The 22,281-nt window shown below is 41.3% G+C and overlaps 1 protein-coding gene across 4 annotated transcripts in view; it reads right to left on the bottom strand.

Moving 5' to 3' along the window:
- Positions 1-597: 597 nt before the first annotated feature.
- Positions 598-22,281, bottom strand: part of RUBCNL (rubicon like autophagy enhancer) — a 54,788-nt gene continuing 33,104 nt past the window's right edge. For all 4 annotated transcript variants that reach the window (XM_075128554.1, XM_048850474.2, XM_048850466.2 and 1 more), the window contains 12 exons: positions 19,345-19,430; positions 16,348-16,555; positions 13,353-13,457; positions 10,941-10,983; positions 10,561-10,693; positions 10,014-10,159; positions 9,011-9,075; positions 4,664-4,902; positions 3,659-3,720; positions 1,839-1,992; positions 1,622-1,712; positions 598-1,108 (listed from right to left, as the gene is read on the bottom strand). In XM_075128554.1, the coding sequence (XP_074984655.1) occupies positions 999-1,108; positions 1,622-1,712; positions 1,839-1,992; positions 3,659-3,720; positions 4,664-4,902; positions 9,011-9,075; positions 10,014-10,159; positions 10,561-10,693; positions 10,941-10,983; positions 13,353-13,457; positions 16,348-16,555; positions 19,345-19,430 (1,442 nt within the window). In that variant the 3' untranslated portion in view covers positions 598-998. The remainder of the gene's footprint in view (positions 1,109-1,621; positions 1,713-1,838; positions 1,993-3,658; positions 3,721-4,663; positions 4,903-9,010; positions 9,076-10,013; positions 10,160-10,560; positions 10,694-10,940; positions 10,984-13,352; positions 13,458-16,347; positions 16,556-19,344; positions 19,431-22,281) is intronic.

Raw genomic sequence — 22,281 nt, 5'->3', positions numbered from 1 at the left:
GTTCTCCAGATCAATGTCTACAGTAACCCCTCCTGTAAATGTTGGGGGTCTCGGTCAGTGGGTGTCCGTTGCTATTGCAGTGAAGCTTGAACCACGTGTGCTGTCACCACACTGAGGCAAGTGCCACAGGAGTAGGAGTGAGTGATATAGGTTCAGGCAATAGCTCAGCACTTCTGAATGCATGAGCCACTTCCACGGCTGGCTTCGTTAGAAGCATCTGCAGGAGCAGGTGAGGAAAGCAGTCCGTTTTCAAAGAGATACCCAGTACTTGGCCTGTAGAAGTCAGCAAGCCTGCAGCGTTGGACAGAGTGGATTCAGGGTCATGTATCTCTCTCTCTCTACATGCCCTCCCCAAGTAGCCTGGCATCTCTCAGGTTGGAAAGTGCTGCCCCAGAGGTTAGTACAGGTCTCTTTTTAAAACAAAACTGATCCACCATTTTGAATTAGGATGCTTACCAGGATAACATTTTCAGGTTCATTTTTTTTTTTTAATCAAACTTGGAAGTCAAGGCATTTCTGTAGTATTGTTTCAAAGAGGAGAAAAAATTCTGCACATTTTATCACCTCTTGCTTGTAATAAAAATCTGACAGGGTTAAAAGAGTTTTTCAACCTTGTTTATTGTCTCTACATTGCATGCAAAGTTACATATGGGAACTGTCAACTTGTCAAATATAAAATAACAACAACAATAATAAAAACAAATTCAGAAACAGAAAGAGTAAAAAACCAATAGCAGCAAAATATTAATGATGGCATACACTTAAACTGATCACATTAAAAACTATTTTCTGTCAGGACAGGTATTCAAGCATAATATTAAAACGTTATTCTTTTTTTAAAAAGTCACATTACAAAATGTTAGCATGGCAGGATGATTTAAAAATACCAATGTTTAAAACAACATTATCCACCCTGTAGACAGACGCATATATATCTGTATCTAGTTTCTTCAGAGGTATATACAGAAAATTGTGTGCCTCTTCATAGTAATCCAGTCTCACATAGCCACAGATGGAGCTTCCAAAAACATCCTCCGAGCAGCTATTCTCAGACATTTGGGGCACTCTCCAGACTTGAAACACTGACTGTGGAAGCACGCTTTGCAAACTGTTTACACACACAAGCAGGTGGGGAAAACTGCATCAATAATTGTATTCCTTGAAAGATGGTAGTTTATCCCGATACGAAAGTAACTGAAGAAGACTCATGACCAGGACAATGAAGCACAATGTAACAAGGTTAATTCCATATTTTGATCCCAAGCCAATGAACCTTGAGGTCAATTGGAGTCTTTCCATTGACTTCAATGGGCACTGGATTAGGTCCAGAAAAATCTGATGTAACAGCACTACATTTGCTATTTCAAACTCAAACTGAGATATGTAAACCCATACCAAGAACACACTTGAATTTTGTTTTAACTTACATGCAGACAACACATCCAAGTTTTCAAATATACAATAAACTCACTGAGACAAGAGAGTTTGAAATCAGTGGGACTACTCACATGCTTACAATTAGGCACATGCTTAAGTACCTTGCAGATTCGGGGCCTGAAATATTATACATGCACACACACATGTTCTCACAAGAAAGAAATAGCTTTGGGATGGAACATACCTGTACATCTTTTGCATGTGGCAGTCTGAAATGGGAAGAGTACATCTGAGCTCTGGCAAAATTCACAAATAAATCCCTTGGCTTGACAAAGCTAGAAGAATTGAAAAAGAGTTAATTACTTTTTTGATGTTTATTAAAAGTTCATATTTATAAAAAAAAAATATGGTCAGTTGTGGCTATTCTTCAGGCTATATACCAGAGACAGCGATTCCCTTACCTTGCAGTTTTCTACATGAGATGTGGAGCTTTTTAGAATATCCCTGAGAAGAGGCACTAACAGCCCTCGTTTAATCTTCACCAAGTCATCCATTGAGAACAGATGCAGCTCTGTCGTCAGGTGGCTGGAGACCTGTTCAAATTCTTTCAATACACTACAGATTAAAAAAAAAAAAATTAAATTACAAAGTGACATGTTTATTGAGAGCATGTTTATCAAAACATGTAAGTAAGTGGAGACAGCCAAGTCTCATCAACCAGGAAGAACATAAAATTGATACCTCTATACACAGCAGAACTGAGTTAAAGGGCACTTGTGAATTTTGCAAAAAGCCTGAAAGTTATAAAAAAAATTTTCCTGCTTCTTAACTAACCGTAGAAGAAAGGCTATTAAGTCTTGCCTACCCAGTTTCTGCTGGAGTGTTTGTTGGAAGGCTACAGTGAGAACTTTCTTGGCTTGTGGGTGAGGGTGTATGGGAGTCATTATTTAACATAGCTTTTTCTCCCAAAGTTTGAGTTCAATAAGTATTCAAACTAAAAAAAATTCTGTTCTCAATTGTGGAGGCATGAATCTCGTCATATGCAATAACCCCACCTGTTCACTGATCATCCGCAGAATGCTCACACAGAAACAGCATCAGCCGCTTACTATTTGAATGCACACAAAAAGAAGTAAGTGATTGTTGGGTTCTGATGTGGTTGGGGGGGGGGGTTGGTGGTGAGAGTGTTAAAAAGCCTTTTAGACTATTCAGCCATTGCAGCAAGCGCAAGAGGAGCACTATTGTTGTGCATTTTAACTTTCATTTGCTAACCATAATTGGATGGAGAAAGAGTGCATCAAAAATGCTTAGTTTTGACAATAATATTTTCATCAGTCATTGAATCATTATTGTCCCTAGCCCCATGGTAGAGAGAGAGAGAGAGAGACTAAACATTTACTTTTTTTTTTTTTTTTTTGGTAATTTTACTAATTTATTTTCTTATTTACTTGCCTGGTTTATAAAAGACCTCTAATTCTGTGGGTGTAAGTGATAGCATTTAAATGTCTTACCCAGAACTCAGCTCAGTGTCCAAGTGCTATCATCTGCACCCACGACTAATTGCAGGTGCAAAACAAAGGTCCATTATTTTTCCATTTTATAGTTACTACATTAAGCATTGCAGGCAAGCATTGATTTAGACAAAAAACAACAACATATCCTGGAAGAACATCTTGCTTTTCTTTAAACCCACCAATGTTCCCTAAAGCCACAGAGAAGTTAGGCTGATTGTGTAATGAAAGAAAGTAATCAGAGCTGCCTAACTCAGGCAGAATATGCACATTTTCTACAGCTTGTTTTGTGTCATTAGTTAATGAAGATGGAATGAATACAGTCTACTAAAGAGCCATGATTTGAGCAACATATGGAATAACCACTCTAGTCACCTTAGAAAAACTTTGAACAGACATTACATTGCTGAGCAAGGACACTCACATTGTTCCTCCAAGAGGAATAGTATCAGAAGGACGAAAGAAAAAAATCTGCCAAAAATTATTACACACATCGAATCATTAATCAAGTCTCATAAGTGTTTCTACAATGGTACTGGGGAAAAAAACAAGCTGCCTTATAAAATATACTATCACTTGACATTTGCAATAAATAAATTTGCAATAGATAAATTTGCAGGGGAAAGGAAGACGATATCAGAATTTCTGTTGATCATACAGAACTAACTTCCTTAAAAAGTACATGATTAAAAATTCATCTGGAGGGGGAAGCTCCATGAATAACTATTTACTTCTACCAAGTATTTGCTATACTTAATCATGCTCCATACCTTTCAGCAAACCTGCAGGTTTTCAGTAGTTTTTTAATATGCAAAAGCTGTTCTTGTATCTCCTAAAGGATGAAGGGTAGATAAATGTAGTATTTAAAATGAAAAGCAGAGCAGCATATTTAAACATTCAGAAGTGTTTAAGAGCAGTAATTTAGACAGTAATATTTAAAAATTAGCATTTCACCACAGAGCAGTTTTAGTTTAAAATTAGGAAAAATACAGCAGAAGGTTAGACAGATCAGCTATATAATGCACCAAAAGGCCTACCCCACAAATGCGTATGCATGGCCAAAACATACAACCTGAAGCTGCAGGTTGTTCCTGCAGGATCAAAGACTAGATAAAACCAATTGCTATGCCCCAGGGCAGGGGGAAGAGTTTATAAGCCCTTCCCTTGGGTTCACAAGAGCCAATAGACTTGTGCTGCACCCTTTTGTCCAACCAGTCAGCCACAGAGCCACCTCCACTTCCCAACCCACAGGGAGGTCAGTGTGCCCACAAGAAGGGGAGGGGGAGTGTGAAATCCTTAGAGGAGCCAACTATTTTCTTTCTCCTGCTGGCCCAGACACAGCTGCTTCATGGGCAGAGAGAGGCAGCCAATCTAACTGCTGGTCTCTCCTGGTGGCAGGTACTTGTTCAATAGGGCATCCTATTCCCTGATAAACTGGACATCTCTTAAACAAGGTGGGCAATAGGATTGAGGCTCCTAAAACCCCCTCTTCCCCATCCCTTTAACCCTCATCAGAGTCGATAGCGGTGGGGTCCCAGCAGGTGGATTGGAACAGCGGGAGAAAAGGGAGGCAGGTAGCAGCCCTCCTGCCCTCAGGTGCTACAGGTAACAAATGAAGAATCGCTTGCACTGGATGAGTTATTACCGGATAGTGCCCAGATATGTTACTTAATAAGGCAGCAACCTAATTAAACCAGATTCCTGGGGTCTAGTCTTTCTTCTGGCAGCGTGCAGGACAATGCCACACACTTCAATTACAAAGAAGCTGCACTTACCCTGACTCTGTTCAGTTCCTTTGCTTTTGTATAGAGGGTTTTGTTGATACACGACACATTGAAGATGGGGTTTTGCCATATGCTGAGCAGGAGATGTTTGGAGAAGTTACAGACATAGTACTTTTTGAAGTCCCATTTAATCAATATTCGGGCAGGGATGGAAGTTTGTGCATAGCTATGGCAACAGTCACAGAAGTACTTCCCCAGGTAATCACAATAGCGGAGTCTCCTGATGTATTCTGTGGCGGGTCAACAATGAAGAATGGTTCTTTAAAGAATTACTGTATTGCCTTTTAACTGCGTCAATCCAGTAATACATAATTCAGATCTACAGAAAAATGGGCTGGGCTGGGCGGAGGGGGAAGTCTTGTTTTTTGAAGAGGTAGACTCGTGGTCAGATTTAATATTCTGAATTAAATATGGAAACCTCTTTTGCAAGACTGATCATAGTTATATCACCATCAAAATTTACACAGATCCTTATTGGAAACAGTGTTGGCTGCTTCCCCAAAACAAGTTCAAGACTGGGGCTTGTGGTTACAGGTGTAACCTCACTAATTCCTTTGCACAGTTATTGTTAATGATTCTTTGAGTCTTTGATGTCAACTCAAATATTAATTTTGTTCTGCCAGTCATGAGCGAGTGTCTCTCTTTGTATAATGACAGGTCTCAGAGTAGCAGCCGTGTTAGTCTGTATTCGCAAAAAGAACAGGAATACTTGTGGCACCTTAGAGACTAACAAATTTATTAGAGCATAAGCTTTTGTGGGCTACATCCCACTTCATCGGATGCATAGAATGGAACATATAGTAAGATAATATGTATATATACACACATACACACAGATAAGTTGGAAGTTACCATACAAACTGTGAGAGGCTAATTAGTTAAGATGAGCTATTCTCAGCAGGAGAAAAAAGAGAGAAAAAAAAAACTTTTGTAGTGATAATCAAGGTGGCCCATTTAGACAATTGACAAGAAGGTGTGAGGATACTTAAGGAAATAGATTCAATATGTGTAAGGACCCAGCCACTCCCAGTCTCTATTCAAACCCAAGTTAATGGTATCTAGTTTGCATATTAATTCAAGCTCATTGGAGTCTGTTTCTGAAGCTTTTCTGTTGCAAAATTGCCACCTTTAAATCTTTTACTGAGTGGCCAGAGAAGTTGAAGTGTTCTCCTACCGGTTTTTGAATGTTATGATTCCTGATGTCAGATTTGTGTCCATTTATTCTTTTGCGTAGAGACTGTCCGGTTTGGCTAATGTACATGGCAGTTGGGGGCTGAAGGTGACGGCTAGTGGCGTTCTGTTATTTTCTTTGTTGGGCCTGTCCTGTAGTAGGTGACTTCTGGGTACTCTTCTGGCTCTGTCAATCTGTTTTTTCACTTCAGCAGGTGGGTATTGTAGTTTTAAGAATGCTTGATAGAGATCTTGTAGGTGTTTGTCTCTGTCTGAGGGATTGAAGCAAATGCAGTTGTACCTTAAAGCTTGGCTGTAGACAATGGATAGTGTGGTGTGTCCTGGATGGAAGCTGGAGGCATGTAAGTAAGCATAGCGGTCAGTAGGTTTCCGGTATGGGGTGGTGTTTATGTGACCATCGCTTATTAGCACAGTAGTGTCCAGGAAATGGACCGCTTGTGTGGTTTTGTCTAGGCTGAGGTAGATGGTGGAATGGAAATTGTTGAAATCATGGTGGAATTCCTCAAGGACTTCTTTTCCATGGGTCCAGATGATGAAGATGTCATCAATGTAGTGCAAGTAGAGTAGGCGTCTTAGGGGACGAGAGCTAAGGAAGCATTGTTCTAAGTCAGCCATAAAAATGTTGGCATACTGTGGGGCCATGCGGGTACCCATAGCAGTGCTGCCGACTTGAAGGTATATATTGTACCCAAATGTGAAATAGTTATGGGTGAGGACAAAGTCACAAAGGTCAGCCACCAGGTTTGCCGTGACATTATCGGGGATACTGTTCCTGACAGCTTGTAGTCCATCTCTGTGTGGAATGTTGGTGTAGAGGGCTTCTACATCCATTGTGGCCAGGAGGGTGTTCTCTGGAAGATCACCGATGGATTATAGTTTCCTCAGGAAGTCAGTGGTTTCTCGAAGATAGCTGGAAGTGCTGGTAGTGTAGGGCCTGAGGAAAGAGTCCACATAGCCAGATAGTCCTGCTGTCAGGGTGCCAATGCCTGAGATAATGGGGCGTCCAGGATTCCCAGGTTTATGGATCTTGGGAAGCAGACAGAATACCCCAGGTTGGGGTTCTAGGCATGTGTCTGCACAGATCTGTTCCTGTGCTTTTTCAGGGAGTTTCTTGAGCAGATGGTGTAGTTTCTTTTAGTAATCCTCGGTGGGATCAGAGGATAATGGCCCGTAGAATGTGGAGTTAGAGAGCTGCCTAGCAGCCTCTTGTTCATATTCCAACTTATTCATGATGATGACAGCACCTCCTTTGTCAGCCTTTTTAATTATGTCGTCAGAGTTGTTCCTGAGGCTGTTGATGGGGTTGTGTTCAGCATGGCTGAGGTTACGGGGCAAGTGATGCTGCTTTTCCGCATTTCAGCCTGTGCACGTCGATGTGCACAATCTATGTAGAAGTCCAGTCTGTTGTTTCGACCTTCAGGAGGAGTCCACAGATTGACAGAGCCAGAAGAGTACCCAGGAGTCACCTACTACAGGACAGGCCCAACAAAGAGAATAACAGAATGCCACTAGCTGTCACCTTCAGCCCCCAACTAAAACCTCTCCAGCGCATCATCGAAGATCTAAAACCTATCCTGAAAAATGATCCCTCACTCTCATAGATCTTGGGAGACAGACCAGTCCTCGCTTACAGACAGCCCCCCAACTGGAAGCAAATACTCACCAGCAACCACACACCACACAACAAAAACACTAACCCAGGAACCTATCCTTGCAACAAAGCCCGATGCCAACTCTGTCCACATAGTTATTCAAGTGACATCATCACAGGACCTCATCACATTAGCCACGCCATCAGAGGCTCGTTCACCTGCACGTCTACCAATGTGATATATGCCATGATGTGCCAGCAATGCCCCTCTGCCATGTACATTAGCCAAACCGGACAGTCTCTACGCAAAAGAATAAATGGACACAAATCTGACATCAGGAATCATAACATTCAAAAACCAGTAGGAGAACACTTCAACTTCTCTGGCCACTCAGTAAAAGATTTAAAGGTGGCAATTTTGCAACAGAAAAGCTTCAGAAACAGACTCCAATGAGAAACTGCTGAGCATGAATTAATATGAACACTAGATACCATTAACTTGGGTTTGAATAGAGACTGGGAGTGGCTGGGTCCTTACACATATTGAATCTATTTCCTTAAGGTAAGTATCCTCACACCTTCTTGTCAACTGTCTAAATGGGCCACCTTGATTATCTACAAAACTACAAAAGAACTACAAAAGTTCTTTTTTTTTCTCCTGCTGATAAAAGCTCATCTTAACTAATTAGTCTCTCACAGTTTGTATGGTAACTTCTAACTTATCTCTCTGTGTGTGTATATGTGTGTGTGTGTGTGTATATATATATATTATATATAATCTTACTATATGTTCCATTCTATGCATCCGATGAAGTGGGATGTAGCCCACAAAAGCTTATGCTCTAATAAATTTGTTAGTCTCTAAGGTGCCACAAGTACTCCTGTTCTTCTCTTTGTATAATGGACCTAGTATAGGGCTTTACACTCATTTCAGAGATTTCCCATGCAATGAGACCTGATGAAGTGGATACATCTGCACATTACAATGCATTAAGCAGTTTGTGAAAAAAGTATCCCAAAGATTTTTATAACTCCAACAGGGTTTTGTGGTCAAGTCTTTAAAAATAAGAAAACTACTTACACAGCCTCTCTTTTTAAGACCAGTTGACAGTACGAATTGGCAAGGATTACGAATTCTATTTCAAAAGTATTTTCTAATTAAGATTTATGATTTGCAGCTTGGAGACTTGAATTTATTTTTTACTAATAGCCCACTTTAAAAAAGACAAGCTATTTTACAACGTCATAAATAATGCTTCCAGTTTTATTATTGAAAGTCACCACTTCCAACTGTGGATAAGTAGGAGTGCTATGAAGTGGCCTATAGCTGATGGAGAAAGGCGTTGTGTTCTGGCTGTAATGACATTTCAGATGGTGATATGATCCTATTGTGCACTGTGTTATGTGCATCCCCAACACGGAGCGTTTTCTTCTAGTTAAGGTATTGTCAGAACTGCAAAATGCATCATGTCAACACAAGAACACAGGTTGGCAAACAACCTGGGTTTGCTTGGTGTGGTATGTCTGGGGGTTTGTGTTTGTGTTTCAGTACTTACTGAGTTCTACTGGGGTTCCGCAACCAGCACAAGTAAAGTTTTGTGCAGCTACAACGGCATCTCTCCTGTACAGACAGACAAAATTAAATCTAACTATCCAAAAGCATATCTGATCAATTACATTCTCCCAGAATGACAGACACCTGCACTAATACTTATGAATATTTTCAACTTGGAAGTCTGATCATGTTACTCAAAAAAAACCCACAATGTAGGAAGAGAAGTCAGTTGTTAAAGAGAAGTCCTGTATGCTATTTTACAGTGAACTCTAAGCTAATCTTTGTAGAATATACAGACACTGCTACCAGAGATCATGGTATGCGAGAAGTGCGATACTTCCCCAGTCTTTCTTTAAGAAAGCTTAAAGGGATACGGTCAGCCCAGGAAAAAAAATCACATTTGTCTGAACATTTTGTACCCATCATTAATTGCAAGTAACACCCAAGGTTGTTTTAACAGAATTTGGCAGAAAAAAAGTTGTTCATTTACTTTGTGCATTTAACAGCACTTTAAGTAGAGTGAGATTCATAGTTCTTCTGCGTAGTCAGTCTTTTGCTTGCTGAAAAAAAAGTCTTGAGCCAGCAGGGGAGCAAAAAGCAAAGATCCCACAACTAGGGTGACTAGATGTCCCAATTTTATAGGAACAGTCCCGATTTTTGGGTCTTTTTCTTATATAGGCTCCTATTACCCACCATCCCCGTCCCAATTTTTCACATTTGCTGTCTGGTCACCCTACCCACAACCCTCAAAAAAAGTTACTCACCATATTGAGTAACCGTATACACACAGTGTTAATCAGGACATAATGACTCAGCAAAAGTAGACATTACTACACAACTTCCAGTGAGACACTGGAGAACAAGGTACTGAATAACAGTTCCGAGCCAAAGCCCAGTGAATCAACAGAAATCTTTTCACTGATCTCAACAGGCTTTGGACTGGGCTCAGTGTATAACAGAAACAAAATGACTAGCCCACAGACAGACAAGTACTTGAGACTTACTTGAGTGATGGGTGAATATTAAATATTATTTGAAACCTAGGTGGGGCCCAGTCTGTGGTTCCTCTTAATTTGGCTTTGACCTTTATTTCTTCTGCCAGATTCCCACTAGACTCAAGTTCCTTTGGAATATTTTCTTTATTAGCATACTATTGAAGACAGAAAGACAGACTTAAGTGTGGAATTTAACCTGCAACCTAGTAGCTGAACAGATGCTAACATGCTTTGCAGACTATGCAATGAAGTGTCACATTCAACACTCCAACAGCTGTCAGTACAATCACAGCGTTGATACCCAAAGTCATGTTTAGTAGCAACTCTTGAAGGACTTCCTGTGTTCACAGAGATCCCATTTACATGATTGTCCTACGTTGAATTAAAGGCATTAGAGCTTTCTAACCAAGACAGACTCCCCCCACCCCCAAAACTGCTTAAAAATAACCAAACCCTGAACACACATATTAAGCATCCTCCTTCTCCCCTTGCCAATGAGGCAGCTGCACTGAACACGCTGAATAATAAGCACATTGTTTTCTGTTTAGAGACTTACTTTCTGCTTAGTTGTGTTCAGGCTCCTAGACAGCTGAATGTTAGTTTCTGCCTGTAACCAACATTTCCTGAATGCTTGGTATAGCTTCTGTGCTGTTACTTCAGCAGAATTGCAGCCTGGATCAAAAGATAATCTGAAAATTAAGCAAGCCAAATGGCAGCATTTCATAAGTAGATTTGTGTCTTCCACATCCCTGAAGATTCCTCACACACCCTCCCTCCTCTCCCCACTTTGATTCACCTATGACCTCTAGGACCCTTGTGCCACAGCCATCAAAAACTATGTTCCCTTCCTGCCTCTCTTTAGGAGAAGTACCATGTGGCAGGGAAGAGTATTGCCACCTGGCTATTTACTAAGTTATGAGAAATACAAAAAGTTACCTTTTATCTGGAGATGCTGCAATATTTTCCAAGTCTTCAAGTTCTGCAGAAAAGGAGAAAAAATTTGTTAGCCCAACAAAAGCAAAAACCTCCTACCATTGTATTCTATCTACTTTAGGGCTAGTCTACACTGGCAATGCTAAAGCTTAACGTGCCTTGTGTGGTCGCTGTGCAGTGCTGGGAGAAAAAAAAACCATCTCCACAGGGGGCGTGGTTCCCTGTGCTAGGAGGATGGCTCCCAGCTCTGAGGCATTGTCTACACTGGTGCTTTACAGCGCTGAAACTTGCTGCACTCACAGGGGTGCTTTTTCACATCCCATGAGCAAGAAAGTTGCAGTGCTGTAAATTGCCAGTGTAGACAAGCCCTTAGGATCTTATATGGCTCCCATCATCATAGTATCTGAGCACCTGACAATCCTTAACATATTTATCTTCACAAGAGCGTTGTCAGGTAAGGAAGTGCTATTATCTCATTTTCATCAATCATCATCATCACTCCCATAACCACATTGGTTGTTGGGGCACCGTCATTGATGAGGAATCGACCAATTGTCTCCACCCCTGATGATTGTGTGTCAGTGATGAGTATCCGCGAAGTCCATTCCTGTCCACTCTTATGTTGTCTGTCCATCTCTTCTTCTCTTCCCCTGTACTGTGCCTTGGAGGATGATCTTGGATAGGCCAGATAATCTTGTTACATGGCCGTACCACTTCAGCTTGCACTTCTTCATGGTCGAAAAGAGGTCTTCATATGACTCAGTGCATTGGGTGATGATGTTGTGGACCTCTTCACTAGTGACATGGTCGAAGTAGGAGATGCCCAGGATTTTACGGAAGTATCTCATTTCTACTACCTGTATTTTCCATTCAAGTTCTGCCGTAAGAGTCCATGTCTCACACGCATACAGAAAAACAAAGATGACCAGTGCGTGCAGAACTTTCAGTTATTTTCCAGGGAGATGTTCTTATTCCTCCAAATTGGCTTTAGTTTTGCCACCACTGCTGTTTGCGCAGTTCTTGCCAGAATTTCTGCCTTTGATCCTTCATCAGTGATGATTTCCCCCAGATAATTAAACTGTTTCACTGTCTCCAGTTCTTGTCCACTGACAGGGATATGTGAGCTGACCCAGTCATGTTTGTTTGTCGTCAGCTTGGTTTTCTCTGCACTAATTTCAATGCCATATTTTGAGGAGGTTTCATCCAATCGTTTCACAAGGTTGGTAAATTCACCTTCGCTACCTGACAGGCCGGCAATGTCATCAGCAAACCAAAGATTTGAGATTGTTTGGCCCCCAGTGTTGACTGTCCATATGTGATCATCTATGGCATCAGTCATTATGCGTGCCATAGTCAATGCCTTCTTGAAGTCAACAAAGATGGGATAGACATCCTGCTGGTGTTATAAGTACTTCTCACATAGAACACGAAGATTGAAAATCTGTTCTGTGATACTTCTTCCAGCACGAAAGCCAGCTTGTTCTTCAGCAATGATATTCTCCATTTGTGGCTTCAATCTGTTCCATATGACTTTCAACATCACTTGGCTGGGATGGCTAATTAAGCTTATGGTCCAGTAATTTTGACACAATTGCCTTTCTTTGACAGAGTGATGATTAGTGACTATGTCCACGTGGAGGGCCACTCATTGGTCTGCCAGATCTTGTTGCAGATCTTGGTAAGTACATCTATTCCTATTTCTCCTCCGAATTTCATCAGTTCGGCTGGGATACTGTCAATACTTGTAGCCTTTCCATTCTTGAGTGATTTCACAGTTGTCTCCACTTCTTCATGCAGTGTTGGAAAGTCCTCCTCCTCTGTTGAATCTGGGCTGTCTAGGACACTAGGATCTCCATTTGTCTGGTGGTTTTATAGATCAGAGCAGTAATTTGTCCACCTATTGATGATGTCCCTTTCTTCTGTAAGACTGTTCTCGTCTTTGTCTTGAATTGTGTTAGCTTTTCAGATTTTTTACAGATAGGTAATGGAGGCACAGAGATGCTAAATGACTTGCCCAAGGTCACACACGAAACCTGTGGCAAAGCAGGGAATTGAATTCAGGTGTCTCAGGGGCTATATAGGGAATCTGTGGTGGGTACACTTTGGGCACTACCCCGTACAATGCGCATGCACGTTAATATACATGTCAACCAGTGGAAAGTATTCTTGCTGTAGAAATGAACTCCTGTATTATTATTATGTATGATAGAGTTTTAGCACTTATGCAAAGCTATTTCAACTCTTCCCATTAGTAGTGCATGATTACCAAGAGAGAAATTTTACCATACACCTCTGAGTTTGTACTATAAAATACATACTATGGCAACATGTAGCTCTGGAAAAGTGGCACTGAAGTAGTTAGTAAATCCATCCAGACTCATTGCAAGTTGCATCTGCATAGTTTGAAAGTCTTACCAATAATTACAAATTCATCGTCTGAGTCACTATCGCAGTGAAATCTACCGGCCTCATGATGTGATGGTGGATTTACTGATGAGCTGACCTGCAGCACAGCACAACCTTTAACAAAGGAAGTGATTCATTACTAAAAGAGTTTCATGGAGGGATTAATACATTTAGATCTGTGCACTATTTTAAACATTCTGTCACTGTCTTCTCCTCCCTCTCCATCAAACAAAAACCACACACTAAATGTAGAATGAGCTTTTAGGTTGTATGTTCTTTGGGGTAGGGGTTGTCATTTCTTTTGTATTTGTAAAGTGTCTAACACAACAGGGCCTAAGCTGATTGAAGCCTGTATTAACTACTGCAGTTATAAATATTTAATAGTAATGTGCTTCCCCACCCCGCACACTTCTACTTCAGTGATTTCCCCCCCAAGAAGTTACATCGTTTAGATTCATGTTATACAATGTATTAAAATTCCTTTTGGGACATGCCCATTTTACAAATTCATGTACTGTACAGTGTTACAATATCATAAGCCTTTGTTACCCTGACTCATACTACATGTGCACAAATACTGCTTGAGATTTCATCCTACTCAAATGTCTGCTGACTGATCTGTGAACTAATGAAGTAAGTTATAAATCAAATGATGATAGTCAGACTCCATATCCCGTAATACAAAAAAGGAAGATGAAGAAACCACACATTACAAATGTTGCACTTGAAGGTGGTGGTGGTTTTTTTTTTTTTTTTTTTAAATCCTAACTTGACAGTTTCACTAACAAGGAACATGAACTACGATTTCTAGTGAATCACAGTCCAGCACAAAGAACTACATATATCCCCATGCACACTCCAAAGAGAGAGACAAACCATAAAAGATGCACAGATGTGAATGTTAAAGAAAAACTGGCAAGCGTGGGAATAACTTGGAGAATCAAATTTATCAGGGATACATCTCATAGGACAAGGGAAGGCAAACTTTTTGGCCTGAGGGCCACATCGGGTTTCCAAAATTGTATGGAGGGCTGGTTAGGGGAGGCTGTGCCTCCCCCAACAGCCAGGCTTGGCCCAGCCCCCACCCCCTATCCAAACCCCCGCTGCTTCATGCCCCCGACAGCCCTCCCCCCGGGACTCCTGCCCCATCCAATCCCCCCTGTTCCCTGACAGCCCCCTCCAGGACCCCTGCCCCATCCACCCCTCCCTGTCCCCTGACTGCCCCTGGAACCTCTGCCCCTGACTGCCCTCCACCGACGTTGGATCATATTAAAGAAGTTCTGTATTAAAATCACAAATGAGTTTGATTCCCCATAGTTTAAATTCCAGGGTATTACTAATTAAGAGGTCTCTTGGTTTTTGGTACTGTTTCTCTCCCTCTATGTGTGAAACTTGCAAGCTGCCAATTGTGTTAGTACATTCTAAGACAGAGTCTGTTCTCAAAGCAATTCTTTGTAAACAACAACTACTCACACACAGAGAGAGAGACTCAAAGCAATACTCTGTAACAACAGAAACAGCACCCAGAAACTCCCCGCCCTTCTGTTGTATTCATCTCACTTTAACAATTGTGATTAAAATAAGATAGAGGATGTATGGATGGATGCTTGGTGTGGTTAGTAACTGAATGATCAGGGAGGTGCCAGCCTAAGAATCCAGTGTCCATCAGCCGAAGAAGGCGTCAAGTGGAAATAACAGAAGACCCCCGGAGGGCAGACTAGAATCCACCCAACAGCCTCAAGAATGGGAGAACCAAAGAATAAGATAACATCTGGCAGCATGGAGCCGTCAGGAATGTGACATCGGCTGATTGATTCAGCAACAGCATGATGAAGCAATTCCCATAGACTGGCATAGGAAGAAATTCCTATAAAAATGGACTCTAGAAAGTGAGAACTTTGGGGTCTGATTGTGCAAACCAACTTCCAGGAGCATCAGAGGAGCATCTGACAAGGCCCTGCTCCCTCCTCATGTCCAGGCCACCTCGCCAGTGGCTTGGTATGAGCAACTCTAAGGCTGGTAATTATGATAACAACCTTGTAGAATCTGTGTGTGTGTGTGTGTGTATAAATATGAGATTGAATGGAATGTTATAGCTATAACTAACTGCTTACTATGATTCTTTCTGTATTCACAATAAATGTGGTATTTTGCCTTTTCCCCTTTAATAAGATCCTGCTGGTTTTTATTTTGTTGGTATAACACCAACCCATCCAACCCCCCATCTCCTTCCTGACTGCCCCGCTGGGAACCCTGCCTTTATAAAACCCCCCTTCTGTTCCCCACCATCTGACCGCCCCAACCCCTATCCAGACCCCTGTCCCCTGACCACCACTCCAAACTCCCCTGCCCTCTATTCAACCCTCACACCTCACCCCACCCCCAACGGTCCCTGACCCCTTACCGTACTGCTTGGAGCACTGATAGCTGCCCGGCTGGAGCCAGCCACACCACCACGCAGCACAGAGGTCATAGAATCATAGAGATCATAGAATATCAGGGTTGGAAGGGACCTCAGGAGGTCATCTAGTCCAACCCCCTGCTCAAAGCAGGACCAATCCCCAATTTTTGCCAGAGATCGCAAATGGCCCCCTCAAGGATTGAACTCACAACCCTGGGTTTAGCAGGCCAATGCTCAAACCACTGAGCTATCCCTCCCGGGTCAGGCAGCGGCTCTGCAGCTGCGCCTCCCGGCCAGAGCTCACTGGCAGCACAGCGAGCTGAGGCTGTGGGAGAGGGGGAACAGCGGGGGAGGGGACAGGGGCTAACCTCCCGGGCCAGGAGCTCAGGGGCTGGGCAGGACGGTCCCACGGGCCGCAGTTTGCCCACCTCTGTCATAGGACAAGCGACCTTTTGTTTTTGAAGCCTGTCTGGGGAGTCAGTGAAGATTAGACAGGACAGGGAATTCACTTATGAGAAACACCCATCCCAACTCTTCCTGTAGGGTAATTGGGCAAAGACAGGCAAGAAGCGTTACATTATGGGCTAAAATGAAATAACTTACCTTCATAGCCACTGTCTGAAGAAGCAGAAGAAGCAGATTGTGTCTTTACTCTGGTACAAGAGGATATTTCTGAATCAGTCTGATAGCTGCCTAGCCATCCACTGGTTTCCTCTGCATTCCAGGGCTCTGCCTGTTGACTTAGGATACTGCACTTCATTTTCTCCAGAGATGCTATAATCATATCTGCAACCAAGAAGTGTGCATTCTCCTGGGCACAGAAAAGAGGAATGTTTATTACTAGTTTACTTATTAGTGTAATTAGTGTCAGCTTCTCTTCCCAACATTAACAAGCCAAGAATGCATACTTAAAGCATACGTGGCCTTTAATTTAAGAAGCTGCTGGAAATTAAAATAAAATAATGTGGGTAAGAGGTACAGTATCCAAGAAACTCAATTTATGTTGGTCTTAATGTTTTTAAAGAATATTTGTTGCATTTATTTTCTTTCCCTCTCTGAAATCAAAAGGAAGAAACTTCAAATGCTTAATTGAGTAGTCTCTTGGCAGGTGTGTATATTTAGGCATTTTTAAGGGCATATTCCCAAGATTACCCATACATTTTAGTAAGCATATGTTAAACCATGTAGCATATTTACTAGGATTTAATTAAAGGAGTGAAGTATATATAGACACTTTAGTGTGCATATTAATTTTGAACTGGTGAGGTGTGGCAGGCTTTAATACTACTTTGAGATTCTCAGATGAGGGATGATAACAGAAGTGCAAAAGCACTTGCTTATCTCACTGACTTAATTCTTTAATGTTTGCAAGGTATAATTAACCCCATTTTACAGGTGGGAAAATGGAAACTTGCGTGACTAGCTCAAAAGATCACCCAGGAAGTTGTTGATAAAGCCAGGAATGGAACACAGATCCCCTGGCTCCCACTATGGAGTTGCTTGCTTGCATGCAACTTCAAGGTCCAATAAGAAAGCTCATTGCTTAAAAATACTCTCGGGGTCTAATGTTGCAACTTGTGAATGTAGATATCAAATAGTCCACTAACAAATTGAGTTAATGCTCTAAAAATGGCACCAGTTGTAATTACAACATTCTTCACAGCAGTGTAACGGGAAGCTGTAGTAATAAGCACTTAAATTATCATCACTTAAGAACAATTAAAAATGAAAACTACAGTAGACATTTCTTCAACTTTTTGACCATCTTTAGGAGAAAGAGGTGAACAACAGATTTTATTTCTAAACAAGTCCAATAAAATGGCATTTCCCCAACAGTACAGGCCCTCACGTAACGTCTCAAGAAGTTCACATGGGTGCCTGAAGAAACTATCTTAAACTAAATGATGTTCGATTATCACCACTTCTTTTGTTAACAGTTTCCCACAGAAACCATTCAACAAGCTTTGGGACATACCATTAACAAAGGAAAGAAAATTAAATAGCCAATTTTTCCTGGAGGGGAAATACTGATACCAAGGTGATTCAGAGAAAGTTTGATGGATTCTCAATGGGGGTTAATACCAGGTCACTGGCAGACCTGAGAATACTTGTGCCATGTCCAATGGTTAAGAACTTGCCTGCAAGAGTTTGTGTTGCCAAGTGGGTTCTTGCATATTGAGGAACTTATATAAGCAAACAGTCTCCATTTACGTGAACTCTGCTCTCACCCCTTTTTCGCCACCTTCCTTTTATACGCTGAGCTCCTTCCCTTCAGGAAACAGCTCAGGGTCATAGGAGAAAGGTGGAGAAGACCTATTAGGTCATCTATTCCCTCTCCCTCCCAGGGCAGGATTGTAACTTTCAGTACGTAGATTAGTGCTTTGTCCAATCTTCTACCAATTCCCACGGGAGACGACTCCGTTGTCTAATAGAGGTCAACTGTCAGGAAGTTCTCTCCTGATATTCATCCTAATTCCCCCCTCTTAGTTTTATCCCATTACTTCTAGTTAAACCCCTTGTACCATCCCTGGTGTCTGAACCCTTTAATAGTTGTTATATTCTCCCCCTCTCCCTTTCATCATGACTGAGCTCTTTGATCTTTCCTCTAAGATGACAGCCTCCTGATCATTTGTGTAGAGGGGGCAGTGCTGCCTAGTGGACAGAGCACTGGATTGGAATTCAGGAGACCTCAGTTTTATTCCCTGCTTTGCCACTGATAGGCAGGGTGACAAAATGATGGGGTCTAAATTAGCTGCTACCACTCACAAAAGTGATCTTGGCGTCATTGTGGATAGTTCTCTGAAAACATCTGCTAAAAATGCAGCAGCAGTCAAAAAAAGCTATCAATGTTAGGAACCATTAGAAGAGGGCTAGATAATAAGACATAATATATGATAATGCTTCTATATAAATCCATGGCATGCCTACACCTTGAATACTGCATGTGGTTCTGGTCACCTCATCTAAAAAGATATATTAGAATTGGAAAAGGTACTGAAAAAGGCAACAAAAATGATTCAGTGTATGGAACAGCTTCCATATGAGGAGCGATTAAAAACTCTGGGACTTTTCCACTTGGAAAAGAGATGACTAGGAGGGGATATGATTGAGGTCTATAAAATCTTGACTGGTGTGGATAAAGTGAATAAGGAAGTGTTATTTACTCCTTCACATAACACTAGCACAAAACAAATCCTGTGCTATACTTTCACAGAATAGCATGAAATAATGTAGATAAAATGGAGGTATAGGAAAGGGGAAAACATTGTTTGGAAAATGTTTGGAATGAAAAGGGAGTATCTTTAAAGTATTACACTCCCTGAAGTGAGTGAAAGGAGGGTGTGTAGAAGGGGCAATATTGAAAAGCTTGGGCTGAATTTTAATTTGTACAAATGCTCATCCTAAAACAGAATAAAAAAAGAAAAACAGCAAGTTGTAAAAGACTAATTTTGGCATCACTAAAGTTTGTTCTTCTAAAGCCAATCAGACGGAATCAGTTCTACGTAGACTGACTAGCAAACAATCAAGTGTAATTATTCATAAGTGATTATTCTGCACTAGAATATTGGCACAATAGAACCATAACTGCAATGCTCTCACCTTCTCCACATCTACAGGAAGCATGAAGATATCCTGCAAGGAACGGTTCAAGGAAATAGCTCCTATGCTTAAATCTGAAGTAGCACCTGTAGGTGTAACAATAAGCATTACTATTAGTTATGTGTTTCTTTGCACTAGCCACAATATGTTAAGTGCTTTCCAAGAGAAAAACTTACCCTTGTTTTCCAAAACTGTCAAGGGCATGGGGGGGGGGGGTCACGGGGAGGGAGGAGAAAGGAATTGTCAAAGGTAGAGACAGTTTGAGGGACCTTGGTCTTTTGAAAATACGAACAGTACTTAACTTATCCAGGCAACCTGGAGAAAGTATGTCAAGTTTAGGGGAAACAAAGCTTAAATACACTGCAACACATAACTTCATTGTAAACCTGCCTCAGAAGTCTAAGCAAAGCCCAAAGCTGTTCATTTAGTACGCTAATCAAGCACATAAAATACCAGCGCACTGAACTACAAATAAACGAGTGTGGACCCGAGCAGTTAAGAAAAGCCACATGGAAAAGCCTGGGTACTCAATATGCTACCCTTGGAAAACGCCATGTGTTATTACAGTAAGCATGTGGAAAGTTAACGCTGCTCAGAACTGTTAGCCACTGGCTGGAAGACTCATGCTAGCACAATACAGGTTTCAGTGGGTGTCTAATCATACAGGGGCCAGCTGCAGACAATGTGGGCATTGGTTTCATATGAATGCAAGAAGCTCAGAAAAGTTTGCTGTATATTTCCATACGTCCTGAATCCCTACTGCATGTTAGCATATGTAGGACCACCATACGTAGAGATGCAGCATTTCTCGTTTTACAGTGTAGCAGCTGCCATTTTTACAGTGCTCACTGGTGATTTTGCTGAATATGGAAAACAAAAGCACCATCTCATCCCTTTCAGCACCTTTTTATGATAGAGCAGAGCACACATTTGTTTCTCTATAGCTCGAGTACCTACACTCAATCACAAACATGATGTGCTGGAATGGGTCTTAATTCTTGTTGAAATTAAAGCCTCACCTTCATTAAAATTAGTTGGTTCATATTCTAATATTTTATATTAAATCCCTAAGAACCACTACTACAAGAAATTAGCCAACTAATATTGGCAAGATAGAGTGCAAGGGGATAGTTTATACAGTCACAACAAAATATATATATATCAAGGAGCATATGATAATAAAACCTGTGCTTACCACCACCATGACCACTTTGCTTGTATATTGTTTCTCTCTTCCCTACCTTGCATGTATTGACTTGTTTCAGTAAAAAAGACTTTGGGGCAGGGCCTGGCTTCTTATATACTCACACAGCATCTGGCACGTTCTGGGTATACTGCAATATAAAATGATTTAGAACATCCAGATGACAAGCAAATGGTCTGTCTTTTTCAAACTAGACCCTCTCCACCATTGACTTTCTGCTTAAAATGATAAACTATAATGAACAGAGAGACACTCCCAAAAACACATAAGAATAGTTTATGCAAGTCACCCCCTCCAGCTAATTAGCACTGAACATTTCTCAATACGTTAATCATTTTTATTTGGCTATAATTGGACACTTCACCTTGAATCGTCCTTTAGAATATGTGTTAACTAGAATATGTGCTAACTACTTATGCTAAACTATCTGTTTGATCTTGTATTTAGCTGTGACACAGTAAGTTTCCCAGACCTGAAGAAGAGCTCTGTAAGTTCCAAAGCTTGTCTCTCTCATCAATCACAAGTTGGTCCAATAAAGATATTACCTCACCCAGCCTTGTCTGTCTGGGACCCACACAGCTACAACAACACTGCATACATACACTGAAGATAAAGTAATCCTGTCCTCCCCATCTTACTTCAAAAGGGTTCCCCATTTCCCTCCTGAAGGAGCTTAGTTAGGATAAGGTGGGGGAAGACAAAAAGACCAAACACGGGATCACACTAAGAGTGCGTACTTTCCTTTTTAGAAGTCTGCCTTCTCATTCAAGTTTTAACTCAACCAAGGTTCACCAAAACATTTGATTAAACTTAAAACAATCTAAAAATTTTAGTTCCTTTTCAGATTGTATCATCTTTGGAGCCTCAACTTACATCTGCAACAGATCACTGTATGCACCATTTCAGTATGAGTGAGCTAGCTGTACTTTGTAGCTACCAAGAAGGATAAGCGTCCAACTGCCTAGTCAGGTGGAGGTGTGGAAGGAGAGAACTGTGGTGCACACACAGTCTGTAGGAGGAAGGTTGGTGGGGCCTGACAGCAACGTGTGACAGATAAAACTGTATGCAGTGTGGCAGCCATGTGGGTCCCAGGATATCAGAGAGAGAAGGTGGGTGAGATAATATCTTTTATTGGACCCACTTCTGTTAGTGAAAGAGAGAGAGAGAAAGAAGGTGGTCCAATAAAAGAAATTACCTCACCCCCTTGGACAAAATTGTCAGTTTGTTTGCTAGGCACTGTGCATCGCTGCTCTAACCCTGTTGGGGTCTGGGAAAGGACATTTCAGACAGTCACATTAGGAAACTGGATATTCTGAGTAACCTAGGCAAAAAATTAAAGCTAAAGGGAAGTAACAGCCATTTTGCTTGCCACACATCCATCACCTCAAAGACCAGGAAAAGCAATTCATTTAAACAGTTATCTAGCAAAGGTAGAGATTTGAATTTCAAATTAAACTGTACTGAAGTCATAGGGGTAGGGGGGACCTTAGTGTGGCCCTTTTTAAACAGAGATTATTGGAGAGGTCCTTAGAGGAAGTTTCATAGGATAAGTAGAAACAGTTTCATAGTTAAAAAGTAAATTCTATTAAAAAACAGTTTGTCTGGATTTAAACATCAAGGCTTGTTGGATCATATTAAAGAAGTTCTGTATTAAAAACCACAAATGAGTTTGATTCCCCATAATTTAAATTCCAGGGTATTACTAATTAAGAGGTCTCTTGGTTTTTGGTCTC

This window comes from Caretta caretta, chromosome 1 (assembly GCF_965140235.1).
Source record: "Caretta caretta isolate rCarCar2 chromosome 1, rCarCar1.hap1, whole genome shotgun sequence".
NCBI lineage: Eukaryota > Metazoa > Chordata > Testudines > Cheloniidae > Caretta > Caretta caretta.
This window is presented reverse-complemented; position numbering and strand designations above follow the sequence as displayed.